This window comes from Bacillus rossius, chromosome 8 (assembly GCF_032445375.1).
Source record: "Bacillus rossius redtenbacheri isolate Brsri chromosome 8, Brsri_v3, whole genome shotgun sequence".
In the NCBI taxonomy this organism is placed as follows: Eukaryota; Metazoa; Arthropoda; class Insecta; order Phasmatodea; family Bacillidae; genus Bacillus; species Bacillus rossius.
The window spans coordinates 66,166,615-66,188,045 of record NC_086336.1 but is presented as its reverse complement, the minus strand read 5'-3'; the positions used below and the strand labels follow the sequence as shown (position 1 = coordinate 66,188,045).

The 21,431-nt window shown below is 42.9% G+C and overlaps 2 protein-coding genes across 3 annotated transcripts in view; one reads left to right on the top strand and one right to left on the bottom strand.

Moving 5' to 3' along the window:
* Positions 1-15,766, top strand: part of LOC134535137 (tRNA (32-2'-O)-methyltransferase regulator THADA) — a 19,808-nt gene extending 4,042 nt beyond the window's left edge. Inside the window, exons 3-11 of the mRNA XM_063374086.1 lie at positions 120-280; positions 4,645-5,346; positions 5,539-5,720; positions 7,312-8,690; positions 9,413-9,540; positions 11,349-11,651; positions 11,999-12,216; positions 12,462-14,194; positions 15,213-15,766. Of these exons, the coding sequence (XP_063230156.1) occupies positions 131-280; positions 4,645-5,346; positions 5,539-5,720; positions 7,312-8,690; positions 9,413-9,540; positions 11,349-11,651; positions 11,999-12,216; positions 12,462-14,194; positions 15,213-15,448 (5,031 nt within the window). The 5' untranslated portion in view covers positions 120-130 and the 3' untranslated portion in view covers positions 15,449-15,766. The remainder of the gene's footprint in view (positions 1-119; positions 281-4,644; positions 5,347-5,538; positions 5,721-7,311; positions 8,691-9,412; positions 9,541-11,348; positions 11,652-11,998; positions 12,217-12,461; positions 14,195-15,212) is intronic.
* On the bottom strand, positions 14,535-21,431 carry LOC134535140 (N-alpha-acetyltransferase 38-A, NatC auxiliary subunit). Of its 2 annotated transcripts, none has more exons than XM_063374090.1 (3): positions 21,072-21,431; positions 19,643-19,817; positions 14,535-16,395 (listed from the first exon to the last, which is right to left on the bottom strand). In XM_063374090.1, the coding sequence occupies exons 1-3, from the start codon at positions 21,171-21,173 to the stop codon at positions 16,283-16,285; spliced, it is 390 nt and encodes a 129-aa protein (XP_063230160.1). In that variant the 5' UTR covers positions 21,174-21,431; the 3' UTR covers positions 14,535-16,282. The 2 variants fall into 2 exon arrangements, with proteins under 2 accessions (XP_063230160.1, XP_063230159.1); XM_063374089.1 differs by having other exon boundaries at positions 14,535-16,413; positions 21,072-21,278.

The window sequence follows — 21,431 nt, the reverse complement described above, 5'->3', positions numbered from 1 at the left end:
TTGCAGAAACGTAAGGTGAAACAGCCTTTACATTTGGCAAGAAGTTAAACTCCAAATCTTAAATGAACTTGTAGTTGTTTATTGAGTGGTGCAGTGTGTGCCGTGTGTTGCGAGGGCAGATGTGACGAGGATGAGCGCGACATCGCTCGGGAGCAGCCGGGAGATGTCGCAGTCGCCGGAGCGCGGTGACGAGGCGGCGACGGCGGTCGACCTGAACCTCGTCTGGCAGCTGTGCTCGTCTGTGGAGCAGAGTGTCCCACAACTGTACACTAACCTAGGGGTAGGTCCGTTACACATGTACATAGTGCATTGTTAGAGTCTGGGGTCGAAACCATTATACGCATGTTGTAATGTAGCTGATGAGCCATTGCAGTCCATTGTTGGATCTGCTTGGAATAGTGAAAAGTTAAACTTAATTACATTACATTTTTTGTACATTAATTTTATAAAAGATAACATTGTGAACTCCTGAACTATTTTTTAGTTGAAATGTTTGTAATAATAAGTATACATGTTTATTTTGTAGTGAGTGACTTGTGATTTTTTTTAAATAATTATAATTGTAAGTTTCCTTAACAGAAATATTTTAACATTTAAAGAACCTGAAATATCATTTAAGAATTGATGTTTGTGTAAACAAATGATTGAAAAATTAAGATTTTACAGCTGTTAATAGTCATGTATTTAATTGTAGGAAAAATGCTTTTTAATAATTTGAGGTTTTTCATTGTTTTTTATTGTTGGAAGTGTTTCCAAGAAATCCAGTTCCATTATATTCTCTTTATATGTTATATTATTGTGTGTAAATTATCTTATGTTGCAAGTATGTGTGTGAAGGAGCAGTGTAATGTAAAAAAAAATGACATTTTTTTGACTACTGTGAAAATAAAACCCCTTAGTTAAATATTTGATATACCAGTATATATAATTCAGTAATTTATTGAGCAGGAAATACACGTTTAGTCAGAGTGCAGAGACGTTTCATTTATTGGAGAGTGCGTGTTGTGAGCCGGTGTGAGTAAATGATGTGAAGCTGGGTGTTTCTCTTCGCACGGAGTGAGACGGCGCTGCGGAAAGAACCCGGACTCCCCGGAGCAGCCGTCTGGCGCTGGAGACAGTGTTCCCCCAATCACTCTCCTTTGTGCGTGTCTCCGTGCCCTCGTGTTGACAAGAGGTTCAGCTGTTACGTTCTTGTGTGCGTGCGTTAGAAGTTATACTTACTGGGTGTAAAACCTAACTATCATTTTGAACGCAAATAATTAATAGAAATAAAATAACTAAAGGACTTGTGTGATATTATAAATAGTGGTGGTAAAGTGTAAATCCAATCAAATTAAAAAGTTTAAATAAATACTCAGTCTTCAATATTAATATAAACATGTGTATAAAATAATTAATTTTGTAAAATAATTTAATTAAATTTTATTTAATAATATAAATCAATACATATTATGAATGTTTATTCTAATTTATTAATTTTAATTATTTACTAATGTAAAATTTGTCATTTATAATACAAATAAATTAAACACATGGGAACATAACCTCAGTTATGTAAAACACTGCTGATACCTACATTATTAGCTAACGTATTTTACAGAGAAGAGTGTCCTGCAGGTTGATAAAAATACTAAATGCATACTGATAGTAATAAATACCTTTACCTAAAAATGAAAACACTGTGCGGGTGTTAGAGTTGACAGTTTGCCAACTCTATGATTAGTTTTGTTCAGAACGGGGCGGTGATGAGAAAACACTTGTATAGCTCTCGTGGAAAACATCTGGTTGCATACTCACAGCAAAGACTCCTGAGGCCTAACAACCTACGACAGCGGTTTTCTGTTGGATAATACACAGTGAACCATGACCGAATACAGCCCACTCTCACTCTCCTAGCGTAGTGACAGCTTGGGAAATTTGCCTCATACAGTGGACAGAAAAAAAGAGGAATATTGTAAGCAGCTACTGTGTTCATACACTTTAGTTAAAACAAGCCAAAAATATAATCCATAAATGTTAATATATGTTACTATAAATAATGATTTCTTTTCACATAGTAAAAAATTCAAACAAATAAGTTTTAAAATTTTTTTTTAGACCTATTTTTTTTAGACCTATTTTTAACTATAGATAAAATCTAAATCTGCTCACCTTTCATTCTTTTTAAACCCACCCTCTTGAAGTTTCTTCACACATACTGCAATTGCCTTACATATTCGCTTTGCACTGTTTATTAAAAAAATTTTTTTGCAGAACCTATTTTGATTATCATGAAAAATAATTATTTATATTTTCCTTTCAAAATTTGAATATTATAACAAAATTTTACCTATAACAATTGTAGCTGACTTAACCTAACCAACGTTTCTCTTTAATATTGTTTATCTAATCTCAGAAGCCACTACACTGCACATTCACTTTTTCTTTCAATATTTATTTTTTACCTGTGAAAAAAAAAAATAGTGGTAGGTATTGTAAATCTTAGTATTCAAATTCAATATTCGAGAATAATTTTGATAATTGTATTTGTATTAGATTCAAACTAAAAAACTGATATGAGCATCGGCTTAATAATTATATTTAACATTTGAAAAAGTTTATAACAATTTCTACCGATAATATTGACAGTAAATAAATGTTTTTAATCATGTATTCAATATCAAATCACTTAAGTATAAGATTTAAAAACATATATAATTTTGATATTGTATGTAGCCTTTTCTTCATCTTGTGAAAATTTTGTTGCATGGTGTGCGCACATCGTAAGAATTCACACATTTTTTCATAACGTGCCTAAAGAAGTATAACTTTAAGAAATAATTGTATGTGTAATAAACACAGGCAAGTTTTGAAAAGAATAATAGAGTTGTATCCGCCGCGTGAGAAGATTGGTCGGATCAGCAGTTAGGTGCTCGGAGTGAACTGCAGTCTGCACAGTCTCGCTGATACACAGGCGGTGTTGCATGAGCCTCAGTGAGCCTGCGAGACGAGCCCGCAAGGCCGGAGACGCGCTTCTGTGAAGTAACAGTTGCTACATGCAACATGCTTTACTTTCCATTACACACAATTGCATTCCTTCTCGGTAACCTCATCATATTTTGCTTCGGTCTCCCGCACCGTCTGCCTAATGAGTACTGAATTGTGCAAATCAAATTTTTGAAGGAGGAAAACCTGACGTGAACGAAAATGAAAATACTAGTCGGTTAACTGGGAAGTAATGACTAGTACAACTGCAACACCTCATAAAACTGAATCCCAGCGGTACTGTGATGTCGGTGCGGCCGTGTCAGGCGGAGGGCCGGGCCCCGTGTGGTCAGCGCTCACGTCGACCGCCCGAGTGGCTGCTAGAGGCGTCCCATCGGTGCACAGTGCTACGCTCAGTTTGCATAGTGCAGGATGTATGTAGTTCATGCATGTGGGTGAGCAGGAGGAAAGCTATAAGGTGTATTGGAAAAGAAAGGGGACCCACAGTAATACAACGACTGGTCCCTGACTGCGCTGGTCTGCAAGCGTCACTGCTGCAGGCACGCGGGGTCCCGGCAGGCTGGCCGTGTGGCGGCACGCGAAGCACACCTGCCAGCACGCACGTAACAGAATGAGAGAGTGTTGACGTACCTTGACGAACGTAAGTAAAGGTATTCACAGAAAAAATTTACTGAGAAAGGTACAGTTCGAGTCCGCTGCGTGGATTTTCCATGAAGACGTCAGGATGAGATCATAACAAGTGTTTCGTATTTCATCACCTGTGTTCTGTATTGCCTTCGGACGACGCCTGCACATGATCCGTAGACATCTGGACTGTTGCTGGCCGCTGTATGCCTGATGGACCGGCTACGTAATCACTTTGTGCCGATTTTAAATTTCCTTTTCAACACTGCCGTAGCTCTCGAATTGGCTCGGCAATGGACTTTTTAGGCTTTTTTTTCATTCCTTTCTATGCAAGCTTTCCTCTGACTTACGTTTTCTTTAATTCCGAGCATATTTACGAGTCATATGAGAAGACTTCTTAAATTATTTTGTAATATTTATTTTGATATCAAATTTTATCTATATTCCAGCAAATATTTTTACTGTCTCACTTTGGGCCCTAGCAGTGCTCCGCAAGCTCGTCACAACACCTGAATCAATGTCCTGGCTAAATGCATTCCCACTCTACACTAATTTATAACTTTACACAAAGCTAATTCGTAACAAATACTACGTGACAAGCACGTACAGACGTGATCTATCTGTTGTGGGCTCAAACATTGTTGATGCATTATTAGTCTTGTAGTTATTTGCGATTCAAATATGACGGTCTGTAATGAGCAAATTAACATTTTCAGGTAAAAAAAAAAAAAAAACAGAATATTGCAGAAGGTATATAAAATTGTTAAGCATGTAAATAGCTAGAACCGTAAGCAACACAGAACACATGCGACTGGAATGAAAAAATCACACAAATGTAACAGTTTATGGTGTAATAACACATAAAAACTGTCAAGCCAATTATTTTGATAACTAAAATAATGAAATTATATCTATCAGTTTCATTGAAGTAGTTCATGTATTGATACACAACACAGAGCAGAAATGATCACAATGCGGTTGCAGGACACTGACCTGCTCGGGAGGAGGCTGAACGTGGAGTGGCGTGTGTTGCAGCTGCTGGCGCCGGGGGAGGTGACGGCGACGTGCGAGCACCTGCTGGAGCTGCTGTGCGTGGGCACGCTGCCCCAGCACGGCCTCGTGCTGGCGGCGACCGCGCTCTGCACGGCCCTCACGGCAGTGTCGGGCCCGCCCGCGGCCGCCTGCCTGCTGGGCCACTGCCTCGCTGTCCCGGAGACCCGGGCGAGCCTTGCCCTCGACGTGGGCCCGCGGTCGCTCCGGCGCCCCGTCGCGCGCCCCGACAGCTTCAAGACGGCGCTGTGCCACGGGGTCCTGCACAGCAGGGCCTGCGCAGACCTGCTCCGGGCCTCCCACGGGTCAGCGCTGGCCCGCGCCGTCTTCGACCACCTCCGGAGGCACTGTGCGTCCTACTCCCGGTTCACGCACTCTGCGTTCCGGCTGATGGAGGCGTGGCTGCACCAGGCGGCACGGCCGGAGAGCGGCACGGTCCACGCCGTCTTCTCGCTGGTGAGCGCCAACTGGGAGAACCCCGTGAACGGCGTGCGCGCGCTGAACTCGCGGCTGCTGCGAGCGCTCCTCGACGTGTGCGAGCGCGGCAACTACGTCCTGGACGAGCCGTGCCGCGTCCCTCTAACTGCCGCGGCGCTGCTGGAGGTGGCCGTGCGGGAGCTGCCATGGCACGTGAAGAGCAAGTACTACATCCTGGAAGTCGTGCTGCGCAAGTACGGTGCCAGGAAGGTGGGTTACTGCCAGCATCCACCGATCTTACGGTCCACTCACATCATATTTTTAATGACACCTTGAAAATATCTTTCTATGTACTTGTGTGATTGTTTCCTTTGTAGCTAACAGCATAATGCTTTAGTTTTGGGTAAAGAAAACTTCAAATGAATGGTGAAGCGACAAGTAGCAGAGGTTGGCGTGTTTCAGGCTCTACTGCAGTGGCCGTGCCTGGTGGAGGGACTGTGCTGCAGCCTGGCTGACACGGCGCTGGTGTCCGCCGGCACGCTCGTGTACAGGGCGTGTCTCGACGACATGAGCGAGCACGACTGGCTGCGTCACTTCTTGGGGCCAGTCCAGGGAGTCATGACTGCTGCTGGCCCCAGCGTTAGGTACTGCCGGCCTATCTGGCCGTGATTCACATTATCACATTTAATAGTGACAAATTTTTGCATAGTAACATTGGTACATTTTTTAAACACACATGTACTTGCTGATATTTTTGTGTTGTTCCCAGTAGTTTGACAAGCTTACCTATTACAAATTATTATAATTTAAAAATGCATCACGTTATCAGTCAAAATGACACTGTTTTGGTGAAATAAGTATCATTGAACAAGTAAGGGTTATGTTTGTTGAAAATGGTGCTATCTTTATGAAGAGTTCTTAAAGAACAAAAACCCAAACACCAAAATATTCTATATGAAAAAGGAAAGTGGCCTTAAACTAAAACCATAAAATGTCTCTAATTACATCATAAAACTACTTTGATAAGTTAGTGAGGAGGTGAGGGCAGGTGTTTTGCATCGCTGCACAGAGGGCAAGCGTGAATGGCAATGCAACAGCATCAGTACTGGTGTAGTTTGGTTGTTCTGTAAAAAGACAGGTTGTGCGAGATCCCAGACGACGGTGCTAGCAAACACTGCAACTCGGCGCGACTCTGCTACAGGCAGTCGTGCTGTGCCGTGCTGCAGGGCTGAGAGGGGGCGGGAGACATAGGACGGAGGAAGAAGTAAAAGGAATGAAGGGAGAATTGGAGGTAGAATAAGTGTAACAATGATGAGAGGGGTGTGAAGGAGAGAAAAGGCAAAAGAGAAGGTAGAAAGCAATATGGAGTGGGAGTCAACTTGGCTGATTTTGGTCAACGTAACAACAAGCACTCCATTATAAGACTTTTGTGACTTTGAGTTCAGAAAATGGAGTGCATTTTACATTGGTTGGCATCTTACATTTTCTGAATTTGATTTGATTTAAAGGCACATTGAGTTTAAAGATTTGCTAATGAGGTGCAGCTTACAAATTGATGACTTCCTACTCCTGGACGAAAAGTATGTATATTTGTTGTAACTATAAACAGAGTATCGTGTTTTATCACATTATTGACACCAACAAAAATGCTTAACTTGCGTAAAAATCGCACCCACTTTGTAAACTTGATTTTAGCATAAAATGCGTGACGATAGTGCGATAATATGATTTAGTTTTTTAGTAAGATGGTGAGTGAGGAAACAGTAGCTGTTAGTCTACTGTCACATAAATATAAAATGTTAATAATCACAGAAGCATCCCTGTGTGATGTGTAAGCGGAGCTCCTGTGTATCGTAGAAAGACTGTTCACCTCACAGTCGAAGAACAACCTAACCGTATGCCAGGTTGAAGCAGTTGTAAATGCACGACCGAGCAGTACAACCTGCACACAAACCTTCTGGGCAGCGCTGTGGAGATAGTAAACTATTGCAGACTAATACCACCAAAATTACAATTCACTTATTAAAAATAAATATAAGTATTTTTTTTTATGTAGGCAGACTTTTTCTTGTATAGAAACCGTTTTTCTAAATCTAGTTACATATTATAATCCACATGTTTTAGATTTGAATAAATAATACGGTAGTTATTTGAGAACTAACTTAACCATAAAAGTGTTTTCTATGTTGTGTGCTTCATGATCATGAGTAATGGATGTATTTTGTTTGCTTGCAGTGTGCAACAGCAGAACCTGTTTGGTTACTGGATCCTGCCCACTTTGAAGAAATTCCCTTCTCTCCTGGTGGATCTGTTGAGCCACTTGACTGCAGACCCGACCTTCGTCCACGGCCCAGCCGCTCTGTTTGCGGTGGTCGCGCTGCTGCGAGTGGGCCAGAAGGAAGGGGCCAGGCTGGCCGCCGCAGACCTCGGCTCCGTGGACATGGAGCGAGTCCTGGGCACGGCTCTGGGGCACGGCGACCCCGTGGTCAGGAGCGAGGGTGTCGGCTTGCTGTGCGCGTCCCTGGGGACCGCTGTGCTGCGCAGCGACAGAGTGTGCGACCTGCTGAGCGTGTACTTGGTGGGTGACAGCAGCACGGACAACCCCCAGCTGAGGCAGTGCATCGTGAACTCCTTCATCTCGTTCCTGCTGAGGCTGAGGGAGTGCTGCGCGCAGGAGCTGAAGACGCAGTCCTCGGCAGACCTCGACGTGACCGCGAGCGAGACTCCCCGGGGGGCGAGGAGCTCCGTGCAGTCGAGTTTATCTCAGCGTTTCCCCGACGTGACTGGCCGAGGGATCCTGGAGTTGTCTTTGTGCTTCTTCCACTGGCTTCGTGACTTCATAGTTGGCAATCTGGAGCCGGGCTGCAACTACCAGAGGAAGACGCTCTCGCTGCAGCTCCTGAAGAGTGTGCTGCTGTACGTGGTGAGGCCCGACTGCCTGTCTCGTGAGCGTGGGGCGTACCAGCAGAAGAAGAGCAACAACCAGGCGTGCAGTGGTGCGAGACTGCTGGCGTTCCTTGCCGAGAACAAGAGCCCGCTCTTCGACTGTGACGAGATGCGAAGCAGTTTGCTGAAGTGCATACTGGACGAGACGGATGACATCAGGGTGATGGCCGGGGATGTACTGACAAGGTTCTTCAGCCTGTCGGCGGGAGACGACCGGGAGGAAAGGAGCCTCTTCAGAATGGGGATGAACTTGTGCAAGGGCTCAATGTTCTACACGGCGGAGAGTGGAGCGCTGCTGCTACAGGTCGTGGTGGCGTGGCTTGACGCGGGGGCTCCGGAGAGAGCAGCGGGGCTGGTGTCGGAGTTCCTGGAGCACGGCTACGAGGAGTGGTGCGAGCCGGGAGATGGCAGTGGCACGGCAGTGGCCTCCCGGCCCACCACGGTGGCCGGTCTGCTGCTGCTGTGCGCGGAGCAGCAGGGGTCGTGCCTGCGGCGGGACCTGGCCACAGCGGCGATGCACGGCGCCCCCTTGCACGGCCTCCTCGCGACCCTCGCCGTGCTGGTGTCGCGCCTGACGCCCCAGGAGGTGGACCGCCTGGTGTCCCTGGCAGAGATGAGCGTGGATCACCTGCTGGGAGCTCTGTCCGGAAAGTCTGCCTCCGACACAGGTACAGCCATTCACTGTCAGTTTGGTATGATTGTGCCCTCTGTGGTGATACATTCAGTAAGTGTCTATTTAAGCTAAGTATTTATGTTTGTAGCATTTTTATCTTAGTTTAATATAATTGTTGAATACATGACTCCTTTAACATCATCAGATAAACTATTGAAATTCCAATTTTTATAATTATTTAAGTTTTGAAGTTTTTTTTCTTCCTTTCATGAGGTTATAGATGACAGTAACTAAGTGAAATATGGCAGTTAACATGGTTGTAGTGTACATTATCCAGTTTTCAATGAAGAGTTTGAGCAATCGGTCATGAGCAATTTTACAAAATAAGCGTAGACAATAATTATCTGGTTCCCAGCGTCGAGGTGCTACATCGCGCTCCAGCACGGCCGAGGCAGCTGTGTGACCTCACAGGGTTACGTGCCTGTTCGTGACTGGCTAACCTCAAAACTAGTCACAATGGTGTTTTTAACGCTACTTAGTGTTGGAACAACCGCAAAAGGAAGAAAAGGAAATTCTGAATGTTTTGTATACAAAGCCACAAAGAAACTAAAAATGTCAAACATATAATCTAATGATTTTTTTTTGCCTCAAAAATGGTATTACCAATATGATCATCAGCTGCAAACTGTGTAAATGATTTTGTAATTATAAGTTTTAGTAATGGATTGTGAGGAATGCACGATGTTGTGCGAGACCCAGAGAACAGAGTGTCGGCAGGAACGTCTCCGTCGTTTGCGGAGATGATGGCTGCGATAGAGGAGCAGATCGCGAGCTCGACGGAAGACTGCCTGCACATCTCTGCCGCGCACCAGACGGTTCTCTCCTGCATTTGGCTCAACCTCAAGGTACCACGCTCTGCGCAGGCGTGCCAGCAGTGTGCTTGTGGAGCCAACCTTTGAAAAATAAAACTGCATGGAATGGGTGAAGGGCATGCGCATGGAAAAACAACTCAAATTTTTGTTATTACGATAGTCTTCCTGTTGTACCAGCTTCGTGGAGTGATGAGAGATAATGTTCTGATGTAGATGTGCTGTTTGTGAGGTGTTTGCAAGAACTTGTTCTTCGTCTATTTTCCTCTTTTAAGTTGTAACTGAACATCAGTAAATTACAGTCAGCAAGAACGTGACAAAATGTAATAGATTCTCAGGTTTTAAGGCTAATGCTGGCTTTTACTTTAAGTGTTATTTATTTTAAATTTGGTAAGTATATTTTATAGTATTTATATTAGTGATGTGTTGGTTGTACTTTTTTTTTCTGTGTTGCCTGCAATTTTCAAAGATTTACCAACCATTCTCTTTTCACATGGGGTTCAAAGTGAAGTAAGAAAGACGTGTGCATGTTGCTCGTCCGCGATATACTGCTGTGTTTCACTGGGGTATATTAGCTGTTGAGCTCTCCACGGTACCGGTACCGGTACCGACATTATACATAGTTACAGTTCTCGGTGCTGGTTGATTTGCCGAGAACCGGGATTGACCCATCACTAATTTATATTAATTATATTACTTCAAAGTTGTCCATACGGAACATGTTGTAAATCATTGTGTGCCACATTGCCCAGTCATTGATGCATTTTGTATTTATCCCAGTTATTAACTTGATAATACACATAGCGAAGAAGACAGATGATAATGAAGCACAGTTGAGTTGCACAACACAGAAAATAGTTATATTGGCACAACGCACCAAGTAGACGTAGAAACAATCACATAACCAGCAAACAACACATAGGTTATGAATCTTGTATCACTAATTGTTCACTGAACCTTTGTAGAAAACATAGACGAAAGGTTCGCTAGGGACCCCAGCTGTAAAAAGAGACATGTCTGGGGTCTGGGTGACGACGTTAGTGCCGGAGGTTGCGCACAGCTTCACTGAGGATGTTTTAGGTGTAGAGAAGGGGGGGGGGGGGGGGGGGGGGAGAATAGCTTTAGATAGTAAAGATCCAGAAATAAAAGGCAGAAAAACATTTTAGCAACCAGGCAGGATGTCACAGACTTGCAGAAAAGTATTTATGTGTGGGTGGCCTAACACAGCGAAACAGAGTACAAACTGCACTGGCGTTATATTGGCAGGAAAGTGACCCAATGCTGGGCTGGCAGGACAGCAGGAAATTCTTTGAACAGCACTGACAAAATTAGGAACTTAAGTTGCAGACGCCTAGCGTGGGTGCACTAGTTAAATAATGTAAATTTCAAGCCGAAAGGCTGGAAATAAAAAAAGCGAAATACAAAAAAAAAATTAATTCCCATATAAATTTACAAATTTAATAAAGTTAAACTTCATGAAAGTTTATGTCACACCCTCATCGATTACAACCTGTCCTCTCGCCCTCAGTGATAGCGTCACTCAGACTTGTGAGGGCAGGGCTGAGCACACAGTCTTTATTCAGTGTTTTAACTAAGAGTTCTTATTGTTAGGGCAACTTACAAAAATAAATAGTTTTACCTACAGCTAGATGAAGTCTTTCATTGAGTTAAATACTCTGGGACGTGCAAACACGCAAGTGCTGTGAGGTGCAGGAGCGTGCTGTGACGTCGCCAGCGCCGTGGCGGGGCGAGGCAGCGAGCGCCACGCCGCGCGCTGTGCCTGGCTGGTGGTGGGTGTGCTGGCGCGCTGCAGGCACAAGGGAGTGTGTGCTGCCGTGTTGCAGGCGTGCTGCGATGTGGCCAGCGCCGTGGCGGGGCTGGGCAGCGAGCGCCAGGCTGCGTGCTGTGCCCGGCTGGTGGTGGGCGTGCTGGCGCGCTGCAGGCACAAGGGAGCCATGGAGGCGGCAGGCCGGGCGCTGGGCTGCCTGGTCGCGGGGGCCACCTCCCGGGGCGACGCGGCCAGCGAGGTCGTCTTGGAGGAGTTCCTGGGGCACCTGAAGGGCAGCGCGGGGTCCGTGACGCGCAGGTCCGCCGGGCTGGCCGTGCTCGTGCACCGACTGGCTGTCGGGGACCGGCTACCCGACAAGGTGCGCACTTCCAGCTCATTTCACTTTTCAACCGAATGATTTTAGTTTTATTTAGGTCTACTACTCTTGTAAGATTATACAATTATTGTTGAATACAATCTATTTATGTAAGTGTAAGTTTGAAATAAACAATTTGTATTATGAATATTGGGGGAAGAGTTGCTAAAAGAAAAAAATATATATATAAGTAAGCATGCTTTTTTTTTTTTTTTTTTTAAATATACACCAGAATACAAGTTGGTGCATTATCATTAAAACAATAAAATTGGTTTTACAAACTACTTGGTCCTGACATTTTGTTATAAATCCTCAATTCATTACAGCATGTTTGTTCTGAATGGTTGCAGAGCTTGCTGCGCCGTGCGCTGGCCGAGGTTATGGGCGCGGCGACCGGCCCGGTGGCCGTGTCTGGCCCGGAGCACCAGGAATGCCCCGAGGCGCGCGCCCTCCATCTGCTGCGACCCCTCGTGCTGGACGCCTCCCTGTGGCAGCACCTGGCGCCTCACGCGCCTGCCATGGCACGGCTCTGCCTCGCACGCCTCGCCTGCCCGCGCTGGCCCGTCAGGTAGCTCTCATCAGGCTGAACACTACATGCACATGGGTCTAGTGTCTTGTACACATGTGTAGTTTGTATGAAATTGTTGAGTTGTTACAAATACACATAAAGCGGATGGATTGCAAGTGTGCCAAATCTCATGCCACGGTACATAAACTAAAGGTAGAAGCCTTGATGTCTTGCATTAAGATGTTAAATGTATGACTGTGCAACATTAAATTCTATCGCATTTACTGTGTTCTTTTTTGTGTCAGGAATGCAGCTCTACTTCTCTTCGGGGCGCTGATTCCCAAAGTGGTTGGTAAGACTGGCGGCGCAGTGGAGGACTTCTTGTGCCACTACCCGGAGCTCACGGACACGCTGCTCCAGCAGCTCAGGTCGGCCGCGACGTCGCGGGATGCCCCGGGCTCTCACGTCATGCCCGCCCTCTCGCTGCTCAGCCGGCTGTCGTTCGCGACGGAGTCCCTGGCGGACGCTCGCGTCCACGCCACCGTGCTCCAGTTCCAGCGCTGCTATGCACGACTCCTCTCGCACAGAGACCACGCGGTGCGCCGGCTGTCTGCGCAGGCGTACGCTGGCATGGTGCCTCACTCCAGAGTGCGGTCTGCCGCAGAGGGTGTATTCAGCTCCATCAGGCGGCTGGGCTGTGGCGGCAAGCACCGCTTGCTGCAGAACGAGCTGCACGGGATGATAATGCTGGCCAGGTGTTTAACCGAGCGGTACCAAGATGGCAGCAGAGCCATGCCTCAAGAAGAGCAACTCTTGCTAGATCTGAATGCCATTTCCAACTTGCCGTACCTATCTTGGTATAACAAGATGTTGATGCTCGACTTTGGCAAAGAAATACAAGAAAATATACTTTTGGCCAGAGGAAACGAGAGCTACAAAATAAACACTCTGGAGGCGCAGACCGTGGCAGAGGATGCGCCTTGTGTTGTGAAGGACGTGTTTGAAGAGCTCTCAATCCTGACGTGCAGCCCAGACGAGCTGCCACAGCTGTGCTGCGAGAAACTGCGCGGAGAGCCGGGCCCCAGCAGCTCGTGGTTCGCAGCCCTCGGGCGGCGACTGCAGAACGGTCGGCTTGCAAGGGCCGTCAGAACCAGTGTTGTGTGCTCGCTGCTGTTGGCCATCTCCGTCGATTACAGCGCTCCGTCGATTATGTCTCACGTGCTGGCCGTGTTGTTCTCCGTGCTGGAGGACGACGACGTAGACCACCTTCGCCTGTCCCAGAACGAGAGCTTCGCTCATCTCGTTTCCGTACTGGAGACGGAGTGGCCGGCGCTCAGACGGTGCAGTACCGTGGCGGTGGCGGTCATGGCGAGTCTCGTGTCGATACAGCTGGAGGTGTGTGCATGCCCGGAGAGTGCGGCACGCCTAATGTCCACGGTCCTGAAGTGTGTCGACGAGGATGGCCGGGAGGTGAAGCAAGAGGACTCCCGTCTGTATGCCGCCATCTCGCTGCAGACCTTGACTCCTTCGCTGAGGCGTCTTGTTGACTGCGGCCACGCTGCAGTGGGGAGAGCGTTCTTGAGAACGGCTCTGACGCTGCTGCAGGACGAGAGCAGCTCTGTGCGGGACACGGCGGCAGCGAGCGTGCTCCGGTTCAGGCCGGAGAGTTTCTGCACGGGGCACGCGCGTCCGTACCACTGTATGCGAGAGCTCGTCAGTGTCGGTTGTTTAGAAAAGCTGCTGCCTTTGGAGGAAGCATTTGACTATTTCATGAGTATGTTTTCATGCTCTGAAGATGTCAAATGGGTGTGTAGTGTTTGGGAAGGTGGAAGTCGGTCGAGTCCATTCGACCACGGAGAGAGTAACATTTACAAAGAAGAGTGTAAAACAATAGAAATGATATACTCTAGTATAGTAGACATACTGCATGCTAAACAAGCTCCAAGAGATTCCAAGTGGATGAGCAATGTTGTGAAAGAAACATTGCTATCATTGGAACAACATATCAACACAATGTTTCATGCACTGTCCATAACTGGTAAGTCTCTCGGATAGTGATGGAAGACTTCTGTGCTTTATTACACTATTGCACTGCTATGCCCAGTACACATGGGCATCTTGAAAGAGCAAACAGATGAAAGGTTATTATTAATACTTAGTATTTAAACTGTACAAGAACATCACGAACAAAAGGATGGAACATAAAATCACTACAAAAACCTTGGTTTATAAAATCATCTTAAAACATATTCTTAAGGTTTCTTTTTAAATTCATGTTAATAATCAAGCATACAAAATTCTCTTTAGTACAACTCAATATTTGCATTCAATGCACGGGAGTTTAAGTAACTGTGATATAAAAACACTAAACAAAAAAATAGCCACATAGTACGTATATTTTATTCATAATGATTGCATTTTAAACGTTTTCAGAACTCTTTTAAAGTTGCTAAATCTTGACATTGTATTTTTGCATATTGTATAGTTTATAAACTGCCATTTAGAATTTTTGATTTTTTACCTGCACTATCATACTGTGAAACAATTAAAAATTACAAGGTTTGAGTTTTGGTGCTTATTTTTAGGCAGTATCCTTGATTTAATCAATGCAGTTTAGTAAAATGTACTATGGTTTTCTCACTTCAGCCCTACACTTTTGAAGGTACATAAGAGCAGAGTTTGCTGCCGGAGTACAGAATGTGCTTCAACATAGGCCAGATAGAAAATCTTTCACTGTACATGTGAATTAACAAATGTCATCCTTGATCACCAGCATTCAGAAGGTTGCCGAGTTGACGTTTGCTCTTGCTAATGACTGGCATCACAATCAGAATGTAGCCCCTCCCTCATTGCTAGGTTGTCTCGTATGACCTGGGAGTTAGCACCAACAGCTATTGCATACAATGATAGCTACATGTGGCTGTACAACAGAGTCAAAATTCTGTGTTTAAGTCTCAAAATATTGGTAAAAACATGGAAACAAAACTAATTAGAATAGTGTTAAGTTTGTGGCAGTAAGCATTGAATGATATATTTTTCTTTTTGTTTGATTCCAGCTGAAGACCTCACCAAGCTGTCAATATGCTATGTAAAGCTTCATTTGATTCTGAAGAAACTGAACTACCAGCTGCTGCTCGTGAGGCAGATAGAAGAGATCTCAACTTGCACACGAGAGGAGCGTGGGAAAACCACTGTGTGTTGCGACTTGCTGCACAGCCTCCAGAGAAGGCTGAAGTTGGCAGTCATGCCAGAGCAGTGCCAACCAGTGGCTACGTGCCATCAGTCAGCATGACTCATCTCACTCACCAGAGACGACCACGGCAATGGGAACTGTCAGCAGGGTGTGCAGCTCTAAACAGTGCTTGCATTGGTTGTGTCGTGTGTCTCAATAGTGGTAACCAGAATTCACCACTTTGAGAATGTCGAATAACATATTTACAACAAGATGATGATGATGATGATGCATATATGTCACTAGAACCTAATGCTTCTTGCTGCTGCGTATATACATGTAACCTTTATAAGAATGTGTAATGGCATTCTCAAACTCACATTTGTTTTGTTTTTTTTAATTTTATGTTGAAACTATTAAATGACTAACTTGCTATCATTTCAAAACTTTTAATACGTGGATTTTTTTGTACTACATTAAGCACAGCTAGCCATAGGTTGCTGCAAAGAAATGCTCATCTTGTGATTGGTTTGAGGACTTGTGGCTGGTGGGCACACGGCCCTCGGTCCAACCACAAAAGAGCGAGAAACCACAGCAGATTAATGTCCACTTCATGGAAAACAAAACTAAACCAAAAAGAAAGATTTATGCTGTATAGTTCAGACAGAAAAAAAATTAAAACCATGGGACTTAAAGATTACAATAAGGGTGATTATTATCATAAAAACATTTGGCTATATGGGTAAGGAGTAAAGCAGTGTGCTCGAACAGCAACGGGATGTGTTGGTGGGGAAAGTAACAGTACCCTGAGAAAAGCCATAGCTTCACTATGACATCCAACATGTTTTCTGCTAGAAAAAATTCCAGAGCTGTGATGAGAATCAACCTGAGTGATGATGGTGTCGGGTCAGGATAGGCATGCAGGGGATGAAGTCCACGTGTATACTAGCACGTCTACTGGGCGTCGGAGCTGGTGCTAGTCGTGTCGTCGAGGAACACAGAGACGATGTGTCTCCCGGGCACCATCACCAGTCCCAGCACCCGGGGTTCCTCTGCTGCACCTGCGCCTGCAACACGACGCAGCACTGCGACATGTCTCTTAGCCACTGAAGGAAACTACTGTAAAGTGAAAAGGAATAGCTATTCATGAAAAGTCAAAGAAAATACAAATTGTATAAAAATTCTTATTACATTATGTGTAGAATACTAACTTGAAAACAAGCACAAAAACTACATGGACAAATAGTGAGAAAGTCTGTTTAATAAATTATTAGTAGTATACTAGATAATAATTTTTAGTTATTATTAGGGATGGGGCGGCCGAATCCTAGGGATTCGAAGGTTCGGCGGGTCTGATATAGGATTCGTCAAAGGATTCGGTTTTTTGCTATTTACGGGAAAAAAATACAGTAAAACTCGCTTACGAGGTCCCGCATGGTAGGTTTTTCCGTATAAAGCGTTTAAATTGCCCGAGGTCTCATCATTTACGCCATTAAATGTGTGATATAATGTCCGTTAAAATTTTTTCTGAAACTTCCTGTCTCAAATAATGGCCCACGACCCCACGTAAATATGAAGAAAAGACAAATGAACAACATACGAAGAAATATGGATGATGTACCATAACTACAGTACAAACCCAATAGTTATTTTAAGATAATTACCATAAAAAGAACTAAAGATTCTTTGTAGAATACCATAATTACTACATAAGCATGATAGCTACCATATTTGCACTATAGTTACCGTAACAACTGAGATGTATATTTACCATGATAGTAATGTATTATTTATTTATGACATATTAAATTAAAGAACATTGTTGGAAAAAAAAGGATGTTAAACTTTGATATGTACAGTTGGCACATGTTGCTAAGAAATAATGCGATCTGAAAGAATGCAGTACTACTACGAAAAGTGAAAATGGTACTCGTGGATTTTTAGGTTATGGCAGTCTCTTTCGTTTTTCTGTAATATCGGCCGAAAATTAACGAGCGTACTGTATCGGAAGTCGGCAGAAATGCCGATTCAACTAAATATTGGCAAAATCGGCTTCTTCAATACAGCTCTACATTTAATGACATGAGTAAACATATTTCAGACTTCAGGATATTGAAAAAGACTTTAATTTCCATGTAGGTTTATTGTGTGTGTGTTTTTTTGCAAGTGTAAATTGAATGAAGTAAAATGCTTTTATTTTTATTACTTTCAATTGATTAAACTTTAATGACCAGTTACAGATATTTATGACATTAATTTTGAGGTTAAGCAATTTTACTAAAGCATTCCAGCCAAGCAGGTTGCCAGCGAGAGACGCTTCTCTTTTGCTGGAAACACTATCTCCAATCGTAGAGCTAATTTAACTCCTGAACGTGCAGAACAAATTATTGTTCTAAATGATAGATTAAAGAACAGAATTTAATACTCTGTGACAATCTCTCTCAGAATTATTGTGCTGAAAAGTGGAAATGTTGAAACAACATTATTTTTGGTGCTAAGTTTGTTGAAGCTCAGTAAGGACTCCAGAAAAATTGACAAAGATGAAATTTTTCCAAAGATATGTTACATTTACACAAACATATACTTGGTTATGTTAGTTGGATTATATCAGTTACTAATTAACCAATGGAAACAGGTAAGATTCAATGGAAAAAAACGTTCTTTTTTTTATGGCAGTGCAAAATGTAAACACACTCTGTAAATAGTTACCCAAAATTAATAAGCCCACTTCATTTTAATACTTTATTCAAACATTATACTAAGTTTAAGATAAAAATAATTTCCCAAAAGTGTAACTGTACACAAAAGCTCGAGCTAGGCTCGAAGTAAAATTCTTAGGCTCGCAGACCTCTAGCTTATTTATAGAAAAAATCCTAACTGCTAATCTGTACTAAAACTGAAATTTATCAAGAAAAATTTTTTGTCTTTATATACACTTATACCAGAAATGTACCAAACTACATGTGATAAAGTCAAGGGACTTTTAGTGCAAGCAGAATACATCTCACTTACATTAGATATGTGGACATCATCTGTTAAAAGATTCGGGTTTGGGTTCGAGATTCGGCAATTCCAGTCAAGGATTTGAGTTAGGATTCGGATTCGAGGAAATCAGGATTCGCCCCATCCCTAGTTATTATATAACTAAAGTTTAAGCATATTACGTATGTCAAGGGCTTAGACTATAGAAAAAAAAAAACTTTTTAAAAATAATTAAGTTTAGTTTCTCAAAAAAATTGCATTCTAATCATTTGGATTAAATGATTGAAACTTAGCACCCAGAATCACCAAACATTTTCAATGATGGAAAGCCAAGTTTGGTGATTTTATTAAAATTTGTCAAAGCCAATCCTATCGAGAGATAGATTTTCTAAACTGACTGTGAATATGTTGCAGCCATAATTTCGGAGCTAACATTTGAAGTGGACTGTGTATAACCCATGAGTGTGCTGCACAAAGGCAAGACATGAAGTGAATGGGCTGCAGACAGTGTGAAGCATCCAGTCATTCGGTGGGAACTGAAACGTCACAATCTATGCGATTGGTGGGTAGATAGTTGACTGTTGCTGCCAAGAAGTTACGTGGCATTGTTAGACATCTGTTTCTAGCAAAAGTTGTTTTATACTTCAAAAAATATATAATTTCTAATTGTATGCATTTAATATTAACTCGTGACGATGATTGAACTGACCCCACCTCTACAGGATGCTGCACAGGTCTTCAGCCTGTCTTGCTGCGGCTGGTGAAGTTGGCGAACTTGTGAACATGCGACTGCCACAAACTAAGGGGGGGGGGGGGCTGCTATACTCCGTGAGGCAACATTAGGTTGAACCCAGTGGCGACAATGTCTACAAGGCAAAATATGAGAACATGAAATACTTCTAACATTTCATCCACGCACACCAGTGCAAACAGCAGGATCGTGGTCTCAAAGATAAACAGTACAGCAGAATCTAGCACATGTGTGAGGTGGTCGACCGCTATGACACCATTCAGAAAATCCCAACTTTCAATGTTTTTGCTCCTGGCCTAACATGGAAGTAATTTCAAGCTCTTACAAAGTTTTCCCAATTAACTGACATGAATTCTTTAGTACCCTCAAGTAGTTTCTTCACAAAGTTTTGCTGTAAATGCATACTTCTTAATGTTAAATAATATTATTATAATTGTTGAAAACTTTTGTAATGAATATATTCAACTGCAGTTTAGCGTGACAAATAAATACAGCATTTGGTCTAGCAATAAGGAACTGCCTTATCAAGGATCAACTTGGAGAAATGTTTCAGCTATCAGACATTTGCCAGACCTACTTACCATCTAGCTTCAGATATTCGCAGCACGACCCCAGTATCACGTTCCCATCTCTGTCCGTGCAAAGGAAAACTCCAATCAACACTCGTCCATCCGTCATCTCGATCTTCAGGTTCTTGTTGAGCCAGCTGCGCAGTTTCTGCTTCGCCGGAGAGTCGGGTTCATTGCGGGCATTCTCCTGGCCAGAGAGATTTTACAAATTTGTTAAATATAACAACACTGCCTGCCATAAAACTTATCCATCTTCACATAGCTTACATATCTCATTTGGAAAAAAAAAAAAAAAAAATCTTTACTCTTGGTGGTTTGCTTTGTGGGGTAATTTTTTTTTTTAGGTGAGTTTCAATTTTACTAATCATTATGAAACTTAGTCTCGTAGGGTTACACAAATTATGCAAAATCAAACACTAAGTTAAACAAATAATTTACTAATATTTGCTTGTTTGGCAAAAGATGCACATGGACAAGAAAGCATGAAGAGGCTATCCATTTTGTCCGCAGGGTTGGCAGCACTAAGTGGTACAGGATCTGCAGGGCAGCTCAAGCTAATGGTGATTGTCATAGCTATGCATTGAGCTAGCCACACAAATGGAGAAATAACAGCAACAGTGGGTTGCCGTGTTTGCTATTCCACTGATTCATAGCACTGTCTAGGACGGCCGTGCGCATAGAAGAGAAATAAATATATTTCTGTTATGAGCCACATGAAACAGCAGCCAATGAGAGTAGAGTAGGAACCCATTTTATATTTATCAATCATACTGTGGCAAGAAATTGTTGAGACATTACAAGGTTCAGGTACAATTCCAGCTTTTAAAATTAATTAATGCTTTTGTGGTTGAAATGGTTGACTAAAAATTTGATGTAACTCAAATTAATGTATATGTTAGAACACTATGTTCACGAACTGCTGGTCAGATGTCACGGGATAAACATTAGTTAATTAATATAGTTACTAACGCTGCTGATAGATGTCGGATACATCACAAAATTTCACTGGCTGAAATTAACAGCAAGATTTCAATTGTGAACTGACCTTGCTCCGGTCTTGTGCACAGCCTGTTATGTACTTGCTTGTTTTTGAAATATAAACCCAACTTTCTTTTTTCCATTAAAACATCAGGTTATTTTTAAGACGAATAAACAAATTTTCAATAAGTAACATCAGCAATATTAAAAAAAGTTCAAATTTTTTATGTAACCTAAACTAAGAAACCCTTCAATGATTTTCAATAGTTTTAGTAGGTACTGCTAACATAACCTCTCGAACGTTAAAGCGGTTAATAATATGTGAACTAATTTAAATATCGGAATGCCGTTCCACAGAATGATTAGAAATTAATCAAAATTTAATAAATCCATTTTCGGATTTTTAATTATTTTTTTTAGTGGCACTCCTAAAGTAAAAAACTACTCAATCTAAATACTTTACCACAGATTCTTCTGTAGATTCATTCTTGTTGTGCCTAGATTTATCAATAGTAGCATTTGAATTTTCAGATTCGGTCGTATTTAACATAGAAACGTCATGCATCCTTATTTGAATTTGGTTTTTGTTTTGTTCTTCAAATTGTCATAGAATTAACACCAAACAACACGTTTTATTTTACCAGACTTATGAGCTCCATGCCACTGAGTTAGCCAGATTACTACCAATTTATGCTAATAGCTTCATTTTTGCCAACAATTCGATCGAAGCACTGTCCAATCTTAAAGGCCGTTGATAGACGAAAAAGAAAGGAAAAAGCATGAAAAAATCTGCACAACATCGAATTTATGTGCCTTTAAGCAT